Source organism: Phalacrocorax aristotelis, chromosome 1 (genome assembly GCF_949628215.1).
Source record: "Phalacrocorax aristotelis chromosome 1, bGulAri2.1, whole genome shotgun sequence".
Taxonomy (NCBI): domain Eukaryota; kingdom Metazoa; phylum Chordata; class Aves; order Suliformes; family Phalacrocoracidae; genus Phalacrocorax; species Phalacrocorax aristotelis.
Genome location: NC_134276.1, coordinates 46,982,386 through 47,007,053, shown reverse-complemented (window position 1 = coordinate 47,007,053; position 24,668 = coordinate 46,982,386). Strand labels below are relative to the sequence as shown.

Here is a 24,668-nt window from a genome sequence, read left to right as displayed (position 1 = left end):
AAATTTCCAAATATCAACATGCAGAAGTATTGCAGCTTCTAGAAGAACGTAAGAATGTTACAATTTTTAAAAACTTTTTTTTTTGGAAGCGGTTGAATTGTTCCGATTAATTCAGCCAGTGACAGAGACCAAAGAAGGAAATAAAATCTCAGCCTACAGAGTTCTAAATTAAAAAGCATCTTTACTTCATTAACCAATCTGAATAGTAAGGAGTGCTGCCACACCTCATCCTGTAACAAGCTCTGAAAATACACAAGAACTTTGCTTTTTCATCCACAAAGCTTTTTGCAAATAACTTATTTTTGTGTGTGGTGTTTGTGAATTACTTTGCTTTGTCCACTTACTACAGTTGTCACTTTAATACTGTTTTAGCTACAGAACAATGTGTCTTAGTTGAAGACCTCTGCATTATTATTCGTCTGTCCAAAAGCATCAGTGCACCTCCTTACATAAATGGTTTAAGAAACGGTTTTACTCCAGTTTTGCTTAACCAATTGGTAACTTCTTGTATGTATTTTATTTTAGGCTTTCAACTGGCTTCTTTGTAATGTCATTCAGACAACTTCTCTTCATGATATTTTATGGCATTTTGTGGCTTCCCTGACTCCTGCACCTGTAGAACCTGAAGAAGAGGAGGATGAAGAAAATAAATCAAATAAAGAAAATGCAGAACAAGTAAGGTTTAGCATTCCTTTCATAAATACAGTATCTCTGTTGGTTTTTTAGTCAGTTTAGAAATATTGGGGGGGGGGAAATAAAACCACAAAAAAAAACCACCAAACACCAAAACCCTTAATCCTCTATCTGTGAAACAGAACCTTAATTATGAAAATTCTTAGTCTTAAATTGTAGTTGAACTCTATAGTCATAGAATAATTAATTTGTCTTCTAAAATCACCAACTTTTGTGTGATAATGACAGTCTTTTAATGCATTATATTTGTGAGTATTCATGGGTAGTAGGAGGAAAAAAAGCACAAGCACATTGCTAATCAGTAACAAAAATATGTACTGTTTGCTTTTTATTCTTCCTTTGCCCCCCTCAAAAAGAAGAGAGAAAAGAGAAAATATTTTTCACAGAAGCTTTGTTGTTCAGTCTGCTTTCAGTGCTTTATGAAAAATCTATAGTTAGTTCTGAAAATCTATAGTTAATTTAAGTAATTTTTTTATATATATATAAAAATAATTATATATAAGTAATTATGTACACACTACAAATAGTTAATTTAGCAATCTAAGAAAAATCTATAGTTAGTTCAGAAAATGTAGCATGTAAAATGGTATAGTGTCTCATATCACCCTTCCAAAAGGTACCTTCGTAACAATCTCCTCCAGATTTAGCTCTGATTGAAAACATTATCATGTCCACAATGAATAGCTCAATAGCAGCTAGTGCCGCTAGTAAGCCAGGGTAATTTTTCTCACTTCAAATCTAATCTTGCTTTGAAATGAGAAGTTCCAAAATTAGTCTTTTCAGCATTGCAGCCCTGGTACATTGCTACAGTTGTTTACAAAGCAACAGTAGTCTTGTCCTAAATTTTATGTGGGATATCAACTTTTCCATGTTACTGTATCAACATGCAGATTTATAATTCTATTTACTTATTTTCAAGTGTTCCAAATTCTTGTATGTGTACATTAAAGCTGATTTGTAGTAGCTCTGTATTACATTCTGAATATTGTTTCTGTCCTTGGCTCTGACAATTTCTGCATTTTAATAATTTCAGCTGCTACATCAAAAGCACTGCTAGAGTGAGGGAAATGTTCTCACTGGTCCATACGCTGGTCAGCCTCCAAAATAAGAACCTTTACTATATGAAAGAATAAACAAATATTGTCTTAGCTGTAGTTTGGATAATTACTGACTGAAAGGTAAAGATTAGAAAGGAATGTTAAAATATGCCACTTCAGCTCTGGTGGGAATGGTGCTTCTCTTTTGATATAATGAACAGGGAGGACTTAAAAAATTCCCCTTGGTCATTTGGCTAGAATGAATAATTTTACAGCATACAGGAAACTGGCAACAGTTTTCAGCTAATTTTTAAATATCACTCAAGTGATGTATATTCAGATCACAGCACCATCCTTCAGTAGTCTGATCCTATGATAAAAGTACCCATTGAAATACACTGTACACCATATAATAAATCCAAGGCAGTTTGCTGCTTTTCCACAACTGGGATTTACTTCCTTCTGTGAAATATTTTTACGTATTCTTTTAATACACTGGGAGAGTATGAGAAATCCCAGTGATGAATTCTGTAAAAATGGGGGATGGGATCTAGAACCATATATGGTTTAACACATAAGATGTAGGTTCAAGGGCAGTGTCTTTGCTAAAGCAAAACAAAATGCAAGAATTACTAAGCTGCAGAGACGGGGGGAGCAGGATGCTATCTGTGTAGATAGGAACCTTGCGGGGAAGGGGAATACCTAGGCTTTGACCTTTCTTTGAATAATGGATTATATTTAGCATAGAGTTCAGTCTCATGCCTCCTACTTCTTATGCCGAGTACACTTTACCACATTACGTCCTCCAGGAAAATACAGAGAAATGCCTGGTTTGATGATTCTTGTCTAGGTAAGCAGGTGCCTAAAATTAATTTCAAATAAGACCATAGCATTTCTAGGCATTCAAGCAGTCGAGATCCATGGGAAATCGACTTTCAAGAATACAAGTAGACCATTTACGGGTTTAAAATAGTAAGTTTTAATCTGGCTTTGGCTGTATGTTGGGGGCATGTAGTTGGGTTCTGTGGTTCAAGCAGGATCAGATTTTCTTTTAAAAATGAAGTGGTCTAGAAGGCAGAGGAAACAGTTTGTTTCCTTCATAGATCAGTCTTGTCCTGCCTTCTGAAATAGGATGTCACAATCAGTACCTCCTTTTCTTTCTCTGTTATTCTTCCCCATAACACACCTTGCTGACCTCCAACCTTCTTTGGTCCTCTGTCACTGCCTTCGTGCCCAGTGGAACTTGGCTCCCAGTGCACAACCATTCTGATACTGACACATCTTAATCATTATTTTCACAGCTCTAATGAAATAAAGCACCTGATAACCTTCACTTAATTAGAAAGTTTGCTGCGATTGTTTTTTGCTTCTCAAATAAGTTGTAATATGGAATATGTTAATTTTTCTAGAAGTTGGGGGGCTTTTTTTAAGTTATTACAATTTAATGTTTCACATGTTTAAATCATGAGAAATATCTGGTAGTATACTTTTCAAATTCCTTGTTTGGTGTTCATGTATAACTTGATATTGTAAAAATTCTCTGACAGGAACTGCTTTGAAGTTCACATTCATTGTAGGATTGTTGAAGTTATTCTTAAATTAAATGTCAGAAATTTTTTTATTTCATTTTATTTATTCTTTTTGCCTGAAAGCCTGCTAACATACAAATTGCTTTGCATCTCAGGAGAAAGACACAAGAGTATGTGAACATCCTCTGTCAGATATAGTGATTGCTGGTGAAGCAGCTCACCCATTACCCCACACTTTTCATCGCCTCCTCCAGACAATCTCTGATCTTATGATGTCTCTTCCCAGTGGTAGTGCATTACAGCAAATGGCCTTAAGGTAAGAACAAATTGAGAAAATTTTTAGAAGGCTGGAAGTGTTATAACATTATAGATGAAAAGGTTTTGCAGTGTAGATGGGAAGTTTGAAACAACTTTAAGTGCCTGTGTGAAAAGGAGCATGTGTATCCTTATGCATAGGAAACATGTAAGAGATCTATGCATGTGTTTATACATATAAATACTAGTATAAAAGACTCTGTAGAGAAAAACGTATTTGCTCTTAAATTCTGTACTGTATCCTCTATGAAAAAATACATATTATTGAATAATATAGTAGTATCTGTGTGTATGTACGTGTATGTGTGTGTAATCGTTTTTGCTCAGAAATCTGTCAACTGAATAGTATCCTTAAACTGTTTGAATTTTTCCTGGGTATCTGTCTGAGACACAAATTGAATAATAATGTTTCCATTCACTGTTCAAATTATAAGAAAAGTTTACTCCTGCCTTCCCCACAAAGATGCATAGAAACACTTAAGATCTTGCATAAATTTGAAGTTAAAGGTTTATAGAAAACATTTGGAGAAGCAAAAATGTTATTAATAGCTTTGCTGATAGGTTATGTATTTTAAACAATATTCAAAATCCACTAAATGTGTTTTCAGGTGCTGGAGTCTCAAATTCAAACAATCTGATCACCAGTTCCTGCACCAGAGCAATGTTTTTCATCATATCAACAACATTTTGTCTAAATCTGATGATGGAGATAGTGAAGAGAGTTTTAGTATCAGTATTCAGTCCGGTTTTGAAGTCATGAATCAGGCAAGTATTACACCTCTCCCAAAAGCAGAGGTCAGTTGTGAACAGCCTGTACTTCCTAAAATTGTTCCGTTTGATTTAAAACATCTTTTATTGCAATGTCATCTTTCCTTGAATATATCTCAGTTTGCATTCTTGTTGCTGATATTCAGATTCTCATATTTAGCTTTAGAGGTTCAGATATTGTCCTTTAGCCTGTATATTACACAAACCTAAATTGTGGAGCAGTGATTCTAAGCATTTGTTTCAAGTAAAGTGTTTGGGGATCTCTAATAGTTCATATAGTTAATTTATTTGGTTCATTGGCCTAGTTCATTTTTTCAGTGCGGTGTATTTCCAGTTCTTACTTGCTTATATCTTTTTTTTTTTCTTCTGTTATTCTGAAGAGTACAAATAAGTACTCCTAATGAATACCTTTAATGTGTTTTCTTCCAATTATTCGTATATTTAGGCATTTACTAATATATTCTGCTGTTAGCTGTTAATATTTCCTTTGGTTTAAAGGGCTGAATAATTCAAATCTATAAACGACAAACAACTTCTTTATTTCAGAGAGAATATTCCTCAGAGCGGATATGTCTGTATTAATTTAAAAATTTTAAATAATGCCTGTATTTGGGCTTGGTTTCAGATATTTTAAATGGTCTCACTTGTTTTCACAGGAACTGTGTATAGTGGTTTGTCTAAAAGACCTAACCAGCATTGTTGACATTAAAACTTCAAGCCGACCTGCCATGATTGGTAGCTTAACAGATGGATCTACAGAAACATTCTGGGAGTCAGGAGATGAAGATAAAAACAAAACTAAAAACATCACAATTAACTGTGTAAAAGGAATCAATGCACGTTATGTGTGTGTTCATGTAGACAATTCCAGAGATCTTGGGGTAAGAAGAAAATGAAATTGCAAGTCTTTCATTAAAGGTGCATAGTCAAGAGTTACATAAGAGTTATATATATTCATTAATCAAGAACCACTGTTTCTTTGTCCAGTTCAGTTTGTAATTCTAATTCAGAAGCTCACATCTCAAAGTAAAATTTCTAATTCCTGTGGTTTTGAAGGCAGTACCTAATATGATCGGACCAATTCAACTGAATTTGCATGAACCTTTGACAGGGAAACGTAATTCTTAGTGGCATGTTCAGATAAAGAGTTTTCATAAAATCCAAACTATTATCTAGACTTCTGACTACCACAATGTACAACTGTCTGCTGTGTCCCACCTTCAGATTTCTACCTTTTCACCTCAGTTTGTCTTATGCGGAGTAATAATACTTTGTAAAACACAGAACTGTTAAATATAGGAAAATTCTAACATGGTTAATTTAACTACCTTGAGCTACTGTAATAATGCGGATACTCAGTTATGGCCTATTTCTGAACTGTAGCACCTTGCCAGAAAGACAACCTTTTCACTTACTACATTCATGTTTATTGATCTGTACAGTAATGTTACAAATATATCTTCATTTCAACTACAGGTTTTCGTACAAGGAGCAAATTTATTTAGTTCTTGAGAGCTTTGCTTTGGAATTCTTTGTCCTTGGTTTTGATCACTTTTAAAATTTATTTTCAAAATGAAACAACTTGTCTCTCTCTTATGTACGTACTCTCCTAATATGGAAGAAATAGTCAGAATGGTCCTCAGTTGAAGGATTTTGTTCTTATTTTGCTTGTCTGTTACAGAACAAAGTAACTTCAATGACCTTCCTAACTGGCAAGGCAGTAGAAGATCTCTGCAGAATAAAGCAGGTAAACATTTTAACAGTTGACATTGAAAAATTGCTGTCATTTTTTGGCTGTGTATAGCAGAGGTCCAACAAACTCTTTGGTTTCTTTTAGGGGTACTTACATCAGAATATACCTGAAATAATTGCATTAAGTAGTATCACATGTTCTTAGATATTCTGATGCCTGGCTTCTTAGCGTTGCACTGTCATTGCCTTATCTGCTTCACAGAATCATTTTGCATTAGAGGAAGCAGCTTAAGAGTGAGGAGCAGTAGAACACTGTGAGAGGAGAAAAATTATTTACCCTCAGCCCAAATTTTTCTAGTTACATGGTCTAATATGTGTTTATAGCACACCTTTTACCGTGCCATTTTAGTTCTTAACTTCAGGTAGCTGAAGACTTCTGTCCAGAGACTCAAGTTCAGAATGATATTCAATCTTTGTACTTCTGTTGCTAAGCCAAATGATAGAGGCATGGTTTTTACACAGAGAACGATGTTTTGTATTTTGACACTGATGTGACCCATGAAAGATATTTAAGGCTTCAAGGCGGCAGTTACCATTTGGGGCTCAAAGCTTAATTATTTGGATTATTGACAGTCAGTAGTAAATTTGTTCAAGAAGCAGCATTGTCTTACTACAGAGGAGTGGTTTGCTTTTCTTTACTTCTTATCCTTAGAGAGCATTTAAGGCAAAGATATGTCTCCAAAAGATGTTGCAAATCTGAAGTCTTGTCTGCTGCAGCACAGTTCAATGCAGACACTGAGAATTAGCGTAGAAATGGGAAAAAACAAATACCAGCTTGATTATAAATGAGCCTTTGGGTTCCATGGATGTGAGAGCGTGCTCACTTGGCTCAGGGCCAGGTGTAATTTAGGCCCACTCAGGTTGCTCTGAGCAATGGTGTGAGGCACTGCACCCTATTGGTTTTTATCTTCCAGTAATGACATCATAGTTTAAATCATATCACGCTAATTACATTCTGTTTTAAAGCATATTTCTTTTAAAATAAACTTAATTTGATGTAGTTCACCCATCTCTTTTACAATTTTTGTCTTGTGTCTCTTGATAAGGTTATCAGACATTGAATTCCACAAAGTTAAGATTTCTTTGTGTGAATAGGGATGGAATAACTTAAGTACTGATAACAGTGTGTTATATTTTCAGGTAAATCATATCTTTTTTATGTTTTTTATGGTTTTTTTCTATTTTTTAATTAAAAGTAGTGAGCAAATATTCATTCAAAGTGGGTTTTTTAATATGTGAACTGTTGCTTAGAGAATAAAAGAGAGAGCCCACTATTTTTAATAGGCTTTAAAGACAGTAAATGGGCATATGTAATTTTATTGATGTTTAAGAATTTTTTATATCTGAAATCACAAATTTGAATATTTTTATAATTAACCACGTTAGTCTTACTGTTCAGAATGAAAATGTCATAGCAAATACTGTATTAGTTCCAGTGATAGAGGTAGGTGACTTTTTATTTGATGTAATGTCAGTTCCCACCTTTATATTCCTGTTTAATAGGTAGACTTGGATTCAAGACATATTGGCTGGGTAACAAGTGAGCTTCCTGGGGGTGATAATCACATCATCAAAATTGAATTGAAGGGTCCAGAGAACACGCTAAGAGTTCGACAAGTGAAAATTCTTGGATGGAAAGATGGTGAAAGCATTAAAATAGCAGGCCAGATTTCTGCAAGTGTAGCTCAACAAAGAAACTGTGAATCTGAGACACTGCGAGTATTCCGACTTATTACATCCCAGGTGGGTTTTAATGATGTGTTATACAGTGAAAGTTACTATAAATTGTAGACTTTCAGTGCCTTTTGTTTTAATGTAAAATGTCACATATGCGCAAATTTGTCTTTGAGATAAGCTAATTGTCACTGTCTTTCTTCCAGGTATTTGGAAAACTCATCTCTGGTGATGCTGAGCCAACCCCAGAACAAGAAGAAAAAGCACTCTTGTCTTCCCCAGAAGGAGAAGAAAAAGTACACAATGTATTTATTTGTATTCTATCAATAATACTTTGCTGAAAAAATTATCCAGGATGATTTTCAGTATTTGTCCTATGTCTTATGCTACATAATTTTCAGACCAAAACAGAAGTAAAATGTCACAATTGCTTTTTTTTTAATTGTCATTGGTTTTTATTAGTAAATTATAATTGGAGCATATGTGTCTAACGGAAATATTGTAGCAATGGTGGCGCAAATTATGCCAACAGTTACAGAAGTACTCAATATCTGCAGTAATCGTCAACCCGAAGGTCCTTCTTGCCTAATATCTTGTGCCTTGAGAGGGGCTCTGTTGATGTTATGAGAAAAAGTATTAAGAAACCGCACTAGTGTCCTTTTACCAAGTTTACTCTCCTGTCTTCCAGCAAGGATTAGTTTAAGTGTTCCTGAGAAGGTCACTGTATCTGGACTGTCAGGTTTAATAGCCAAAATTGGACTGTCCTCAATGAAAGTAATTTTGTTTTTCAGATGATGTGTGGTTTTGCTCTAGCCAGTACCCTGTGGCAATAAGTTCCATTACTGAATTATTCATTTTGTAAAAGTGTCTTTTTTCTCACACCTGCTGTGTGGTAACTTAATTGTGTGTTCCCTGTTCCTTTTACTGTGAAATATATAAACTGAATATATTCTGTGCACTGCTTTACAAAGATTTAATCAGTGATTGTATTAAGCTACATGAGAGGCTGAATCTTGGATAATAATACTTGTTTATTGATTATATTTCATGCTCAAATTTCCTCTTATAAAGAGAAAGTAAATAAATCTAAGAGGTATTTACTAAACATAGTTAAATTTATCTTGCTTATATATCTTACTTCTCCGTAACAAAAAGCTACAAACTTTGTTCTACAAGTTTGTTGATATTTCAAGATAACCACTACAGTAATTAGCAAATGTTCGTTAAATTCTTGATCTAATATTAAATATGCTTTCTATGAAGGCAACATCAGATGCAGACCTGAAGGAGCACATGGTAGGAATCATATTCAGCCGGAGCAAATTGACAAATTTGCAGAAGCAGGTTTGTTCATTCTGAAATGCTCTGAGGATTAAGTGATTGTGTGTTTTTATAAATATGTTGATTTTCAGTGAATATAGTACTTTTTACCTGACACCTTCAGTTCCTCTGTTCTTTATAATCAAATTTTGGTTTATATTTTAAATTGTGTGTGTGTTTTATATGAAAAATCTGCTGAAATTGACGCTGAAAAAATCCATTTTAATAGGATAAAAACACCTGTCCTGTTAGACTCAATTTTAAAAGAAAGGTTTTGGAATTGAGTAGTACTTGCTTCCTGATAATGGCAAAATATTAGACCCTCTCAAATTTCTAGGACAGGTTCAGTGACAGAGTTTCAATTCTTAGTTTTGCATGTTTTCTCCCCATTTCTGTCATCAAAAAGTATTTAGATTGCATAAAGTTTAATCCTAAAATGGTAATCAGTGCATAGATTCTTAAATGATTCTTTCCTGCAGTCAGAGTTTGGGTTTGTGGTTTTCTTACTTACCTTTGTTTTTCTTAACATAAAGCAGTAGTTAGAGTATGTTTTTTCTTTTTCTTTTGAAGACGCTATTTTTTAAATATACCAACTAAAGCATCTTTTATATTATCTTTATTACACCTGTCATGAGACAAATGTTGCCGTAAAGATTTTCACAGTAACACAAGAGGTATAAGGTTCATTTTGAAGTTTGTTAGATTAGTAACTCATACAGAATCTACTTTTTTGTCGCCCATTTAGCAAACTTTAAAATCTTTTAAATATGCTTTTTAACATGCTATTGGTAAAATGAAAGCATGGCTTCTAAAATTTTTAAGCTTCCTGAATAGTAAACTAAACAAGACACTAAGTCTTTAATATGTTTCTTTTGTGGGTGTTGAGTAAATGTATTTCTTTGGGGTTTGTGGGGTTGCTTTTTGGTTTGGTTTTATTGGGGGGGGCATTCCATGCATTCCATGTAAAAAGCTAATTAAAAGACAGGAACTACAATAAAACAAGATTTATTTCTATGAAACTTCCCAACAAATTCAGTATTGAATCTAAATCTTAATTTTAAAGAATTTTATCTGATCTTTACTCTAAATTTAAATTTTATTCTTCATTTGAATTTGTGTTGAAAAGTAATTTAAGCACAGGCCAAATTTCACAGGCTTTCCATTTTAGTCATAGTTGCAAAGGTACATAAAACATAATCTCTTTCACTTTCTAAAAGTTTCTAAGAGTTACTGTGCATTTGGATTCTGTTTGGATAGGTATGTGCTCATATAGTCCAGGCCATACGAATGGAAGCAACCCGTGTGCGTGAAGAATGGGAGCATGCCATCTCTAGCAAAGAGAACGCCAACTCACAGCCTAACGATGAAGATGCTTCTTCTGACGCTTATTGCTTTGAGCTGCTGTCAATGGTTCTGGCACTGAGCGGTTCCAATGTAGGCCGGCAGTACCTGGCTCAGCAGCTGACTCTGCTCCAGGATCTCTTCTCGTTACTACACACTGCTTCTCCCAGGGTGCAGAGACAGGTGAGTGCTAACTGTTCCTTGTCTATCTTGGTATTCCTAGAAAAAAGTGCATGATAGTATAATACATATTTGAACTTAATTTTTTTTGTGAAATGTAATTTTGTGTTTTCACTTCACAAATGCTTTCCCAGTCATACTCCGATCATCCCTATATTCCACATAGGGAATAACTGTAAATAAAGCAACTAATTTTGTTATTGCAATCACGAGGAGAGGGTAAATAGAAATTTATGAACATTTGAAAACAAATTACAGAATCTCTTTTTGGAATTTAAGTGTCAGTTGGGTTGTTTGGTTTGTTTGTTTTTGTTTTCAGTTCTTCAGTGGGGATAAAACGATGAAGTTTGTGTTTGATACAAATACGTATAAACCCCAGCAACACCACAATTGACTGTATAAAACTATTTGCAGGAAGTACAAACATTGTTGAAGGCTACAGTTATTAAAATGAAATAAACTCACTTTTGAGTAAGTTTTTCACGCATTGTCTCCAAGAGAGAAAACAGAGGTGTAGGAACCCAAAACTGCTTAAATAACACTTCTGTCATCATGAACCTAAATCAGCAAACCATTCTGAAATGCCTTTGAGTAATAACACTGTTCACCTCTCTTGTCCTTATTCTGAAGGGTTTTGGCTAGGGCAGGATAAATTGTTTCTCAGACCATACATCAAAGGGACATACAGTTTGCTTGGCAGGGGTTGTTGCTGAAATGAAGTAGGATGCGCAAGAGCAATTAGTCATTTTGTGTGTCCTAACAGGAGTCTTTAACATAAGCACACGGCCTTTGTTTTGGAGTGATCTTGCAAAGGGTGCTTCAGTGAACCTTACTTCACAGTAACCCAGTTGCTCATGTTTTCAACAGATTCGTCCATGTCCTGTTATGTATGTTCAGTATGTAAGGTATTTCCTTTGTTGCAATGACTAAGAATTCTTTTTTAAGACGAAAGTTCAGGTTCTGAAGTTGGCACTGCGTTGTGACTGGAAATACTTAAATTTTAGACCAGTGTCATGTATTACATTCCAAAAAAGAGACTTCTTAAATTTCATGTATTGTATTTGTCTACTTTATAGATAAAGGACAGCATTGTCCGGAATTATTACATAGAATTGCAAGAATCAGAAGTGCTCCTTTTAAATATCAGAGCCATTAATTTCACATTTCTTAAATGTACGAAGTTTAAAAGCTGGTTTGTTTATTTACTGCCAATAAGAATCCTGTATAAACAGTAGTTAAGTTTTCAGGTGTGGAAGGAAGCTAGTGAGGTGACTGCTTATTTTTTCAGTAAGATGTCATGTCACTTCATAGTGGGGAAAGGGTCTGAGAGCGCTACACAGTTACCCCTATTTGTATGTTCTGCATGTGCTCCAAATGTTGGCAAATATTTGGATGATTTGAGGACCTGTCTTTAATTCTTGCCCTCTAATATCATGTTTGACCTCGGGGCACAGTGGCAGCTATAATTGTGGGATAACTAATGACTGTCTTGCTAAAACATCATAACAGATGACACAGAGACTTTACTGGTTAAAATTAAACCTTGAAAGGGTCGAGCATGGTTGAAATGTCTGTCAAATGGACAGGACCTAAAAATACAGTGTGTGTTGGGTATTTCATATTATGCATATATAATGCCCATATAGCCTACATAGGTAAGATCAGAGGTTTTTAATTAGCAGTGTGTGTTATTGATCTGGCATGAGTCCTTAGCATCTTTGCCTTACACTCAGGCTATGAGTGTAATAGTGTGTAACTAGACAATTCCTTTCTACTCTTGGTACCCTCAGGTAGAGCTTTAATATCTGTTTCTTTCTGAACTTGAATGTTGTCTGAGTAGATGTGTGTTTATATGCACATAATATAACGTGTAGACATATAAAGTATTTGCCTTAGTACAGTGAATGCACTAGCTTGTTGTCACTAGCTGGTACGCCCTCTCTAGATGGATTTTTGGTTCCTGTTTCAGTTTTTATGTCTCATACTCTCTACTTTTCTACTTCCAATTTTTCTGACCTGTTACAATGTCACATCTCAAACTTGCCTGGAGGCAGATACTGCCCCGTGTAGTAATTCTGATATATTGCAGGTATGCAAAATACTGTTGGGTTTTATGTTGGGTTGGTTTGGGTTTTTTTTTTTCTTAAAATATAAACAGTTTTTCCAGAGAATATTGAAGGCTTGAGAAATTAGATACAAAATGTTAACTCCTTAAGCTTTCATACATCCTGGGTTTGACCAAACTTTGCATGGTACAGTCAATTTCAACCCCAGTTCCACCAGCTGGTTAGGCTGAAGGATATAATGTCAAGAAGCTCCTGTTAGATCCAGCACAATTGGCATAGATTTCCTTTTCAAAAAATTTCAGTTAGAATATCGCAAGGAGAACTAAAGGAGGAGAAAAAGAGTATCATGGAAGAGATTCATGATTTTCAGTACCTCGAGGCAAGTACTTTGTTTTCAGAAGTGTAAAGTGTCTCTAGCTGTTCTGCTACAGAGATCTAAAGATTATATACAAAGTGGGTAACGTGTCTGTAACGTGCAAGCAAATCAGAGTTGTAAGAAAAATCTGTATCACTGTTATAAGTCCAGTACCAAGCATATTTTTATTATTATATGAAGACTAAGTTTTGTTTGAATGAGATTGGTTCTGGACTTTTCAGCCTGTCCCACTGAGTATATTAATAAACACTTCAAAGCAAGATAGCAACCTTACAGAATTTCTTACAGGTGTGATTTAAGTACAGCAAGTAGATTCAGTCCTTCTTACTGAAATAACTTGTGAGGAAGAAAAGACTTTATTTTATTTTACTTGAAAACTCTAGCTGTCTTGGTAAGAGTTGTGGTGTTCTGATTTTTTTTCCCCCCCCCAGGTAACATCGTTACTAAGACGTGTTTTGCCTGAGGTAACCCCTAGTCGCCTGGCTAGTATTATAGGAGTGAAGTCTCTTCCACCAGCAGATATAAGCGATATCATTCACTCAACAGAAAAAGGAGACTGGAATAAACTAGGTATCTTAGACATGTTTTTGGGATGCATTGCCAAAGCTCTCACTGTACAGCTAAAAGCCAAAGGAACCACTATAACAGGGACAGCTGGCACTACGGCAGGCAAAGGAGTTACTACAGTCACACTTCCAATGATCTTCAATTCCAGGTTTGTTTAAAAATACATAGATGTTCTCGAGCTAAAGGCAAAAGATAATTACATTCTTTGAAGTCAGTTATGTTGTCTTTATAATCTTTGTTTTATAAACAGAAAAATATCATACAACACACTGACAGTATGAGTCCTGTTATTAGTGAGTTCGATTTTTTTAAAAAAAAAAACAGAACAAAAAAATCCCCCACAACCTACCATATGCTGAATATGTACACTATTTCTTTGTAATAGATTTTGACAAATAGTAACTAATTACTTGAATTTATTGCATGTATTACCATATGTCCTTTGCAGCTATATTCGGCGAGGTGAAAGCCACTGGTGGATGAAGGGTTCAACACCTACCCAGATTTCAGAGATCATTATTAAACTCATTAAAGACATGGCAGCAGTAAGTTTCTATCCTTTAAATGTGTGGTGGGTATTCAAATATTTTGGATAACAAAGAGTACATCTTTTTGTTACTTTCTATTAGTTAATATTGGGTTGGGCTGTTAAATATGAGCTGGTCTCAGGAGTCTTCTGGGTAGAGCAGAGTCTTCTGCCTAGAAGCAGTAGGAACTGAGCTCTGATTCTGCTAAACAGAAATCCAGTTTTGAAATCATTTTTTAAATAAGTCACTTGTGCCAGAAATTTAAGAAGTAAATAATAATTGTATATCATTTGTGACATTGTGAACTTAGAAGCCTTAGGTTTTTTAAAGTCTTGAGCACTCAGAACTCCAGCTGAAAAGTACAAAGTGTCTGTGGAGTAAGATAATAGCTCTGTTTTCACATACCTGTATGTAGATTTTTGTATGTGGAGTTTCTGGTTAAGACTGCATATTAAGACTGGCTCCTTTCAGTCTTACTGAAATCTACGTTTATATAAATCTACATTTATAGTTGTTTATTACTTTAACCATCTGGGCTGAAATTGTCTATAGTTGTATCTGCTTCAGACAAGTTTTTTGGCATAAGAATTTGATGAAAAGTGATTCAGCTATTTCCCAGAAACAATACTGGCAAAAAACCCCCACCATTTTCTATGTGTTTTGTTGGGAGGTTGGGGTTTTTTCTTCAATTCTATACCTATTTCAGTGCGATGCTCTGAATGACTCAGATTTTCCTCTGTGATTACCCTTTGAAAGCTGTTTCAGTATGTTCAGCTTGAGTCCTATTTTCTAAACCATTCACTGTGCTTAGAATAAGGAGATCCCTTCTCAAAGTTGGAGCTGGATCGGAATTCTCTGCAATTGCCACTGTTGATTCTGACCACAAGATTTCAGATTCTCACAATTCATCTTTAGTTAAGAGTTAAAATGAAAGTGTGCCTCATCCCTCAGCAGTGCTGGTCCATGCATAAAATGATCACTTAGTATTTGCTGCAGTTGTTCCAGTGGCTAGAGGGTAAAGGTCTGTTGTAGGTACCACTGTGATTCCACGTGGTGTTTTTTTGTTGCTGCTTGTTTTATCAACACTTTAGCAAATGGCATATGAAAACTAGGACCGAAAAAAGTGGCAGTTGTAAAGACAAGTACTCAGAAAATAGTAAATGCCAGGATTAACATGGTGCCCCTGTATGTATATGCCCATATGTTTTTCTTACCCACCCCACTTCTTCCAGTGTATAAGATGCAACGTATATTGGGAATGAATTGAGGGGCAGAGGATGGAAGTCATTTGTTAAAGATTGTATTTTTTAAGGGTTGTTGCCAGTATCATATGTAGCCGTTGTTGGTAGGTATGCTTTTGGTAAGTGGGAAAACATTAGGGAAGTAGTGGGTTCTCTTCTGCAGCATTTTTAAATAGTACTGGGCAAGTCTTTTCAAGCAAACTATGTGGTCCTTGTTTTATGGGATTCTGGCTCCCGTGTTAACGGGAGAGCCTGTCCCTTAATGAACAGCTGATCAAAACTAAGCTGAGCCCAGACGTTTGCCAGAAAAAAAAAAAATGAGATCAGTAGAAACAGAAAATGGCTAGAATCAGACGCTTGTAATTTTGTCTAAGCAGCTCCTCTAGCCATTCAAGACCTTCATCCATGAAACGGTTGCATTCATTTGCTAATATCTGGTTCTCCACAACCAATGCAGAAATTAGTAGGGAAGTTCTTAAAGCTCTGGAGTCAGATATGGCAACTTGCATGCATATCCAGAGTATGCTAGGCTCCATCTCCAACATACCTGATAGTTTTCCAATAGCGCTGGGTGTTGGGTATACTGCTGTGGGTCTTGGATTCTCTTGTTTAAGCCATTCTACTTGGAATGAATAAATAACTAATTATTATATTATTATATATATTATTTTATATATATTAATATATTATATATATTATTTATTATAAACAAGAAAGGGATCAAGTCAGTCAGATAAACTGTAGTCCTCTCAGATGTGGATATAGATCCCTCATTCAGTAGATCCTGAATTGCTTACTTGAACTGTAGCAGCTCCTATAGGAACGATTGGGACTGAGTTTATGCTGAAGTATTTAATAGCCGGGCGATAAGGGCCATTCTCTCCTCTTGTATGAAGCAGAGATCTGAACTTCATTCTCTTTCATTCTAGATAAGGGAGACCTGACTGAGGCCATTCAAGAGTTGGGAGTACTAACATTTCTTGATTATGTTTTTTGTAAGGGACCTCTGTGGTTTAGGCATGGTCAAAACATATTTGGGGGTTTGGCTGTTACCCAAAAGAAGGTGGAGGAATACAGGGGTTCTAATGTAAAAACCTTTCTTTGAGGCTTTTTAGAGCTACTGATTAGCCGTAGGGTGACATCAGTATTATTAGCCACTTCGTAAGAGTTACAAATGGAACTCCTTTCGCTTTTTCAACATCTGCAGTACATAGGTATCTACATCTCAGTTAGTCAATGTAGCTTGTTTTATGAAGTCCAGTGAGTCTCAGTTATTTCCATCACCTTCAGCATGAAGTTTAAAAATCTAGATTACGTTAAGTATTTAAGGATTCACCAGTCTGAATCAGAAACTTTCGGGTATAAGTCAGTGCCATAGGCTCAGAGTCTTTAAGGTTTTTTTGGAAAGTATGCCATATTCTGATGTCTTCTGTGTACTCCTCTTTATTTCTTTCAAATATAGAAACTGTGGAGAGTATTCAGGAAGGCTGAGCTAGGGAAGTGAAGCTGATTTTCTAGGAACCCACTGTAATCTGTGTGTTATTCACAGTCACTTATTTGTGCTCCTGTTCTGCATCTTTCTTTGTTGCAGGGGGAGTGCTGGCTGGCTTTAGGAATATGCACTTTCATTCCTCAAATCATATCCCTTCTACTTGTTCCAAGTTAGTTACTCCAGTAGTTGCTTAGATACCACCCCAGTCAGTCACCTGAGTATTTGAGGGCTAATTTTTACCAGGTCTGTCTGATTTGAAAACAATTGATTTGTCAGTCATCCTTGACTTCCTCTTCCCCTGTTCTAACTTGAGATCCTAACCTGACGTTGCTTGTAGCAGCTCTAATTCACTTCAGTTGTTCTTAATATTAATAACAGCTGTAATAAATTGAGTTTCATCTTTAACAGGGTCATCTGTCGGAAGCTTGGTCCCGTGTGACAAAGAATGCTATTGCTGAAACCATCATAGCTCTGACCAAAATGGAAGAAGAATACAGATCACCAGTGAGGTGCATTGCAACAACCAGAGTAAGAACTTTTCTAAACTTAACATTAGTTCATTGTAAGCATGCAGTAAGAGCCTTCCTATATTTTAGGAAAAACTTCCTTATACAGTTTGTTTCAGGAAATGATGCATAGCCACATGCATGATGGACAGGTATCCTAACTAAGATAATCACTGTTTGTCCTGAAAAAGGTCTTGCTTTCTCTGTGTCACAGCAGATTGAGTTTTCTTCTTTCTGGCAGAAATACACCAATAAAAACTGAATTGTGATTAAATATGCATATTGGGTACCTCCCAAATAATGAAGAATAAGTGTTATGCTTATACATTTGGGTTTTTATCCTTGCAGTAATTCTGCTTGAAGTTTGTGATACTTGCCTTTTACTAAATTTATGAGATCATCTATGTGGAAAATTGCACAATATGTATCAGCTGTCTTTTTCCAGCTTTCTACACTAAGTGGTTTGACTTGTAGGTCATCAGCTGCCACCTCTCCAGGCTATTATGAAAACACTCAGTAACAAACGTTCTCTAGGACAATTAGGCTAAGCTTCACCTGTGTTTTAGTCTCAAAATGAAAAATAATTTGCTGAGCCCTTTATTATTTACCTGTGTGTTTTTTTTCCTTTGTCTTTACTTCTTCCATGAATCTTTTATAGAAACTGGTACTAACTTAACCTTAATAGCCTGAAATACCATGAAAAGTGTAGTTCTAAATTATTACATTCCTACTAGATTATGGCTTCTAATGCATAATAATTACAGAGGAAGAAGAGGCTTACAAGCACTCATGTTGTTTTCAGTCTTGAAAGTCTGTGCCAGTTGTCCTTTTCGTCCCCGTATTCATATAGTCTCTGCTCTTTGGAAGACACGGTCTCAGAGTACCACCAGCTCCTGCTGTCACCATGTTAGTTTAATCAGGTCTTAGAGGAGCCCTGAATGTCAGCCTCTCTTTCCTTGTGAATGAACTTAGTTCTGTCATGGAGGTTGGTTTGGGGTTGGGTTTGTTGTTTGGGTTTTGTCTGGGGTTTTTTGGGGGGGTGGGGGAGTCCAATAGAGTTTTTTCAACAAAAGTCATTTTGTTCAAATCAAACCTTTGATCAAAAACTATTGCAACATGAAGTGAATTTCAGTTTGGCTTGCAGGCCTACCGACAAATTATCTCATGTAGCTCATCCCTTTAGGATTTCACTGTAGTCAATGGAGAAGAAGAGATAAAAGCTTCCTCTAAAGAATTGTTAGCTCAAAACCCTTTTCTAGGTAATCTCAAATGCCCCATTCAGAGAGGAAAGAGAACAGGGAAACCGGTATTACTGAGTTAAAGTTTTATTGTTTAGGTGGTTTTGTGGGTGGCTTTTTTGTTTTGTTCTGTTTTATTCTGTGTCCTTGAGTTTCTTCTCCCCCAAAGCCTGCAATGTTTGGGAATGATAAACAATGCTATATTTGCCGTATTTCTCTAATGTACCCTGGTTGATCTTTCTTCCTTGTGTGTCTCTTGTGTGCTAACTACTGTATTTACGATCATAAAGTGACATACCTGAAAGAAACAAAGTAGTTCCCAAAAGTTCAATAAATTATATTTTATGCTTGACTTCTTTTGGAAAATAAAAAACGTGTTGTGTGAGTAGGCTTCAGCTAACAATAATACAGTTTGCAGGTAACAGTAATAGTCTTATCTGCCAAAGTTTGTTTTTAGTATTTGGGATTTTGGGGTGGTGTTTATTTTATTTGTGGGATTTTTTAGTATTTCTAAAACATCTAATACTACCTTGGCTTTCAATAGTTATGGCTGGCCTTAGCATCCCTCTGTGTACTTGATCAGGATCATGTTGATAGACTATCCTCAGGAAGATGGATGGGAAAGGACGGACAACAGAAGCAGATGGTGAGACTGAAAATCATATATTTTTGTGTTTATTTTCATTTATTCAGTAGTCAAAGAATTTAGAGTAAGGACAGAGAAAGGTAGACTTGGCCTAACCTTATTCTTCCCTTTTATCCCCACTGAACTGTACATATGCATTTGAAATATTTATGTTCTAGACAAGCAGTGCTCTGAAAACAAAAATTGCAACTTAAAACAATAAGGTAGCAATTCTGCTGGTATTCAGGATGGAGGGAGGCCTTCCTAACACCTGCAGGATGGATTTTTGAGAGTAGATTAATATGACACTCTTCATTGGAGGCTTTTTTCTTTCTGTCTGGATTTCTGTCACATAATAAAGTCAATTCTTGTGTGTTCCTCAATAACTTCTCTGTAATTTTGTTTCCCCTTCCCCATCTCAGTAGAGAGTAATTACCCCAAAAAGAAAGTCTTTCTAACTGAATTTAGTAAAGCTACCATTTAATCCATCACATTCCATACTGCATTTGTAAATCCTCTGGGTAAATGAGCTTCTGTCTATATTTTTCAGTATCACAAAAAGCTTATGATTTTTTTTAATACCAATCGGGAAAGAGCAAAATAATGAAGCTGGTCTGTTTATGACTTGGTTAGGGACATCCCCGTGGGAGGCAAGGGAAGATTGTGCTTTCCCCGTAGCAACTGAGGATGCCTAGAGCAAAGCAGCCTCCAGAGCAGTTTAGTGTAGGTAGAAAGAGAATACAGGAAACAGACAGCTGCAGCAGTGGCAAGGACTGAAACTCTGCTGAGAGGGAAGCAGACACAAAAGTTTCTGAGGTGATTAAGAAAGTCAAGGTACTTCTTTGGAAATGTCAGAGGAGCAGCCAAGACATAGTCAAGCAGGAATACAAGCTGCTGAACCCAACCTGACCTTCCTCAATCCTATTTTATATCAGGAAATTCAAATGTTGAGGTGAACTGTGTGTCCCCCTGCCAGGACTGCTGTTGAAAGGATTCTGTTCTAAGTTGCATGAGCAGTATCATGGAAACCACATGTTCTAGGATTAAGACGGAAGCTTGTTCTCAGACATATGCATAGCCAAAGTCAGTCATTGGACTCTATTTGTACAGATACTTTGAACTGCAAAACAGAACTGTGTTGAATTTAAAAAAAATATTATCAATAAAGCAACTTAATTTTATGACGGATTTTGAAGTTTGTTCCTTCAACTGTATTCTCTGAGTTATAGATGGCCTACAGCTTTGATTAGATGTTTGAACAGAGTAAACATACCATATCAAAGTAATGAATGGTAAATATAGTGCCCATTGACTGACCTGAGTACTCATATCTCTGAACTTTTCTGTTAACGTGCCCATAACCAATTGTTACCACATAAATCTTTTCTCAGACTAGCTGAAAACGATGTCTTGACTATATTGTTGAAAAATGCATTTTTGCTACATCATGCAAAATGTGAGGTGAAGAATATCAGAAGAACTGATATTCTGATGTAGTAAATTAGGGCTTTTTGTGTCCCGGAGTAATTGTTTAGATACTGATAATTCTAAAGATAGAATTAATACTCTAAATAAGCACTTTATCCCCTTTACTAATTTTGGGGCATGACTACAGGGAGAATAAAAGCAGATGCTGAAAGGAAATGAGGGATTTAATAAAGACAGAATTATTTAATATTTTTTCCTTTTTTTCTTTTGTTGTTTTTTTTTTTTAGCCAATGTGTGATAACCATGATGATGGTGAAACTGCCGCAATCATTTTATGTAATATCTGTGGGAATTTGTGTACAGATTGTGACCGATTCCTTCATCTCCATCGGCGAACAAAAACTCATCAGAGACAGGTAGAGTATACCTGATACCATGTTGTGTGCACTGCATACATTGTGTGCGTTTCCCCAGTATATAAACAAAAGGTAGTGGCAAGTATCAAATCTGAAAAATGGTGTTTTCTTTTATTTTGGAGATGGGATAGATAAGTTTCCATTTAATTATTTTTAGTTGTTTTTACTTAAATTCTCTTCTCCTTTATCTTTTGAAGAAGATTTAGAAAATCATGTAGCAGTCCTTAAATCTAACTCATGCTACATCAGGTTTTTTATCTCATGTTCTAACATTGTTCAGGAACATATTTTAGGAGAATCTAGGACCTGTATAGACTTTCTTAAGTACACATTGGTTCTTTATTCCTGTTTAATTATATCTCCTTTACTGCTTCTGTCATATGAGTCAGTGCTTTTCAGCCCCTATCCAGGAAGACCGCTTGACAGCAAATATTCCTGCTGGTTCCCTTATGTCAGTCTTATCTTTCAATATTCCTCCAGCTTTCACTGTCTTTTCACAGATGAATATGTTGTCGTATTCATAGGCCTGAAAATATCCTGACTTCTTTTGGTTTTGTTCTTAGGATTGAAATGTCTTTCCTCTTTGACTTAGATGAGTTTTACAAGTTGCTGCGTACTCTGCTAATCAGCGTTCCTTTGTGTTATTCTTTTATCCTCTTCATCTCTAAACCTGCAACTACATTCTCCCTGGAATATTTCTTTTTTGGATTGAAATTAATGTTGAAGGTGCCTTAGCTTCTGAAACTACTGAACATTTCCTCTTTCTTGACATTATTTCTCTTTCATGTTTTTTGTGGTCTTCTATTTTCCCCTTTCCCTCTGACTACCTATGCTAAAATAATAAACCTCATTAATAAAGTTAATTCATTGGAAATCATCCCTGTTGTCCCTCTCCTAAAGTGGATCTAGATTGGCTTTTAGTTAGGATCAGGAATGGGCTTGTGAAGCAGATATGATCATCTCTTCTTAATGTGCTTTGGTTTGTGTTATAAAGCAGCCTTGGAGTGCATGAACTGGATTCCTTTCAGCTGAAACTAAAAACAACAAAAACAGATAGATGCAGGGGACTCGCTGCTATGGTCGTTCAGTGCAAGGGATCAGCTAGTCTAGAGCACGTGGAGTTTCACTCCACAGATCTCCTCCTTGGTGCCTCAGTATTTCCTGGGAAGTTCCATGTGGATCTGTTATCTTCTATTTCTTAACCAGAATCTTTGCAATCCCCTTTGAAATGTTCCTGTTTTGTCATCCTAAGATGATGATTTTCTATGTCTACGCTTCTGTCATGGCACAGCAGTCTAGTACTCATTTATTTTTCTGATTTCTCCTATATAGCCTGTTCAGATTACAGTTGGTAAGAAGTAAACTCTTATCTCATAGAAGTCCTCACATCTCTCCTTTGATCTGTCCAAAATCTTACTTCTGAAAGCACATTTAAACTTTTCTCTTTCTTCACCACTTTTACCTTTACATCTCTCATGTTAAGCCCCTCAATTTAAATTTCAAATTCTGCCATGGTCCCTGTCTCCTGTTTTCTGTTTGCTTCCTGTTCTTTGTCCAACTTCTGTCATACATATGTCTTTAATGTATTTTCTCTCCCTCCAAAAGAGGACAGCCTGTAAGTTACGACCTGCTTATGCAAATCCTTTGTGAAGCAATTACAGGTTTTTTTCCTGATCCTGATAAGAACTAAAATGAAGTTTAAATTGAGTGTATGCTTCCGCACCCAGGAAGATTTCAACTTCTATTTAATTGCAGCTGAAATGAATGGAAACAGAACTGCCTTCAAAACTTAGGAAAGGAGAAAAACAAGAGACTGTATAAAGTTCACTAAGGATATCATGCAGTTTTTTGATTTTGCAAAAGTTTTATTTTTTTCCTTATTGTAGCCAAAAGTGTCCATGGTGTATCTATGTGAAAGTAAAAAATATTAATATTACACACTCATATAATTGCTATTATATAGTATAGATTATTAAGACCATAACTGTCAATGTCACTTTGATAAACTACTAGCATGGTTATGTTAAGGTATTTCTAATGCTACCATGTGCTTTTAATATACTGTGGCCTACTCAAGGAGTTGGATGGTAGTTATGAAGTCCAGGCTCCATATCTTTTATTTAAGAAAAAATGTTGTGCAGCTCTCTTCTTAGCATTGCTGTGCTATTGTTTCCCAGCTGTGTTAGCTCAAGCGTTAATTTTATATATTTATATATTTTTACTTTTAAAAACACATTCTGCTATATGTACAAATTACAGAATGCATAAAAGTAAAATAGCTTGCAGTAGACAAACCCCGCAGAATCTATAAAACATCTGATGAAAATCCAAGGAGACAGTGACAAAAATAACATAGAGATGCTATTTAGTATCTGTTTGATTAACCTGACAGGTATTCAAAGAAGAAGAAGAAGCTATCAAAGTTGATCTCCACGAGGGTTGCGGTAGGACCAAACTTTTCTGGCTGATGGCATTAGCAGATTCAAAAACTATGAAGGCTATGGTGGAGTTTAGAGAACAGACAGGTAAAACACAACTGTTATTACTTGTTCTTTACCCTGATTATTTTTACCTTTTTCTGACAAATGCTCATTTAAAGGGATTAAAAAAACCAAACCACCACGGCTGGGGTTTTCACCTGCTTTAGGGCAATGGTTTTAATTGTTAATAAAAATAAAATAGTTTAACTGCATAAGAATTGCTGGTTTTGTGGTGGTTTTTTTGTGATGGCTGTTTAGAATATCAGTCCTTCATGTTTCATTACAAAAATTTTTGGTTTTGTTTACTCTTGCGGACCTAGGCAAACCGACCACCAGCAGTTCCGAAGCATGTCGTTTCTGTGGGTGTAGGAGTGGAACGGAATTATCAGCAGTGGGAAGCGTTTGTTCTGATACAGATTGCCAGGTGTGTATGAACAAATATCAATCATCAATAATTACATAACTAGAAGAGTCTGTAGGATGAAATTGATTTCCTCCTTTGAGTAAACCTTGTTCATCCCTGTGGTCCATTTTAAATTGGAGCTTTCATATGAAAAGGTTTGAATATTGAATGTTATATTATAATTCGAATACTGCTGAGTTTGTAAATGTTTAGTGTAATTACAGGCTGCAAACACCAATAGTCAACCAAAATACTGGGTAGTTTCATTATCATCTTCAAAAGCATTTCAAGTTTTTGCAATAGCATTCCAATTTTAAAGTAAAATAAACACTGTCAACATGAAGTCTAGTGTGCTGGAAAGCTTCATAAAAGCAGTGTGCGAAACAGCCTGTTTATTATGTGAGTGTCGAACATTCAGGACTTGGCCAGATTCATCAACTGCATCCACTTATCCTGAGCATTTTTGTGCCCCACAGTACAGGTACAATTAGCAGAGGGCCAAATCCTAACCAGTTTCTTATCCCACCTATTTATTTCTGTTTATGTGTGGCAAATTTGTCATCTTTTTTTTTTTCTCTCTCAGCCTATTGAATATATTATTGTTACATTAAGTCAGTTCAATTCATTGTTAGCTTCTGCAAAATTTTTAAGTCTTCTGCTTACTAGGGATAGGAATTAAGAGGTGGTTAAAATA

At 35.7% G+C, this 24,668-nt stretch overlaps 1 protein-coding gene across 50 annotated transcripts in view; it reads left to right on the top strand.

The window, feature by feature from the left end:
- Positions 1-24,668, top strand: part of MYCBP2 (MYC binding protein 2) — a 208,207-nt gene that overhangs the window by 176,465 nt on the left and 7,074 nt on the right. For 48 of the 50 annotated variants that reach the window (XM_075088952.1, XM_075089039.1, XM_075089200.1 and 45 more), the window contains 16 exons: positions 526-675; positions 3,415-3,575; positions 4,183-4,339; positions 4,999-5,223; positions 6,024-6,089; positions 7,598-7,837; positions 7,975-8,073; positions 9,032-9,112; positions 10,346-10,612; positions 13,483-13,766; positions 14,067-14,163; positions 17,287-17,406; positions 19,167-19,268; positions 20,963-21,091; positions 23,484-23,616; positions 23,892-23,995. In XM_075088952.1, the coding sequence (XP_074945053.1) occupies positions 526-675; positions 3,415-3,575; positions 4,183-4,339; positions 4,999-5,223; positions 6,024-6,089; positions 7,598-7,837; positions 7,975-8,073; positions 9,032-9,112; positions 10,346-10,612; positions 13,483-13,766; positions 14,067-14,163; positions 17,287-17,406; positions 19,167-19,268; positions 20,963-21,091; positions 23,484-23,616; positions 23,892-23,995 (2,415 nt within the window). The remainder of the gene's footprint in view (positions 1-525; positions 676-3,414; positions 3,576-4,182; positions 4,340-4,998; positions 5,224-6,023; positions 6,090-7,597; positions 7,838-7,974; positions 8,074-9,031; positions 9,113-10,345; positions 10,613-13,482; positions 13,767-14,066; positions 14,164-17,286; positions 17,407-19,166; positions 19,269-20,962; positions 21,092-23,483; positions 23,617-23,891; positions 23,996-24,668) is intronic. The other 2 variants (XM_075089209.1, XM_075088819.1) reach the window with 1 other exon arrangement.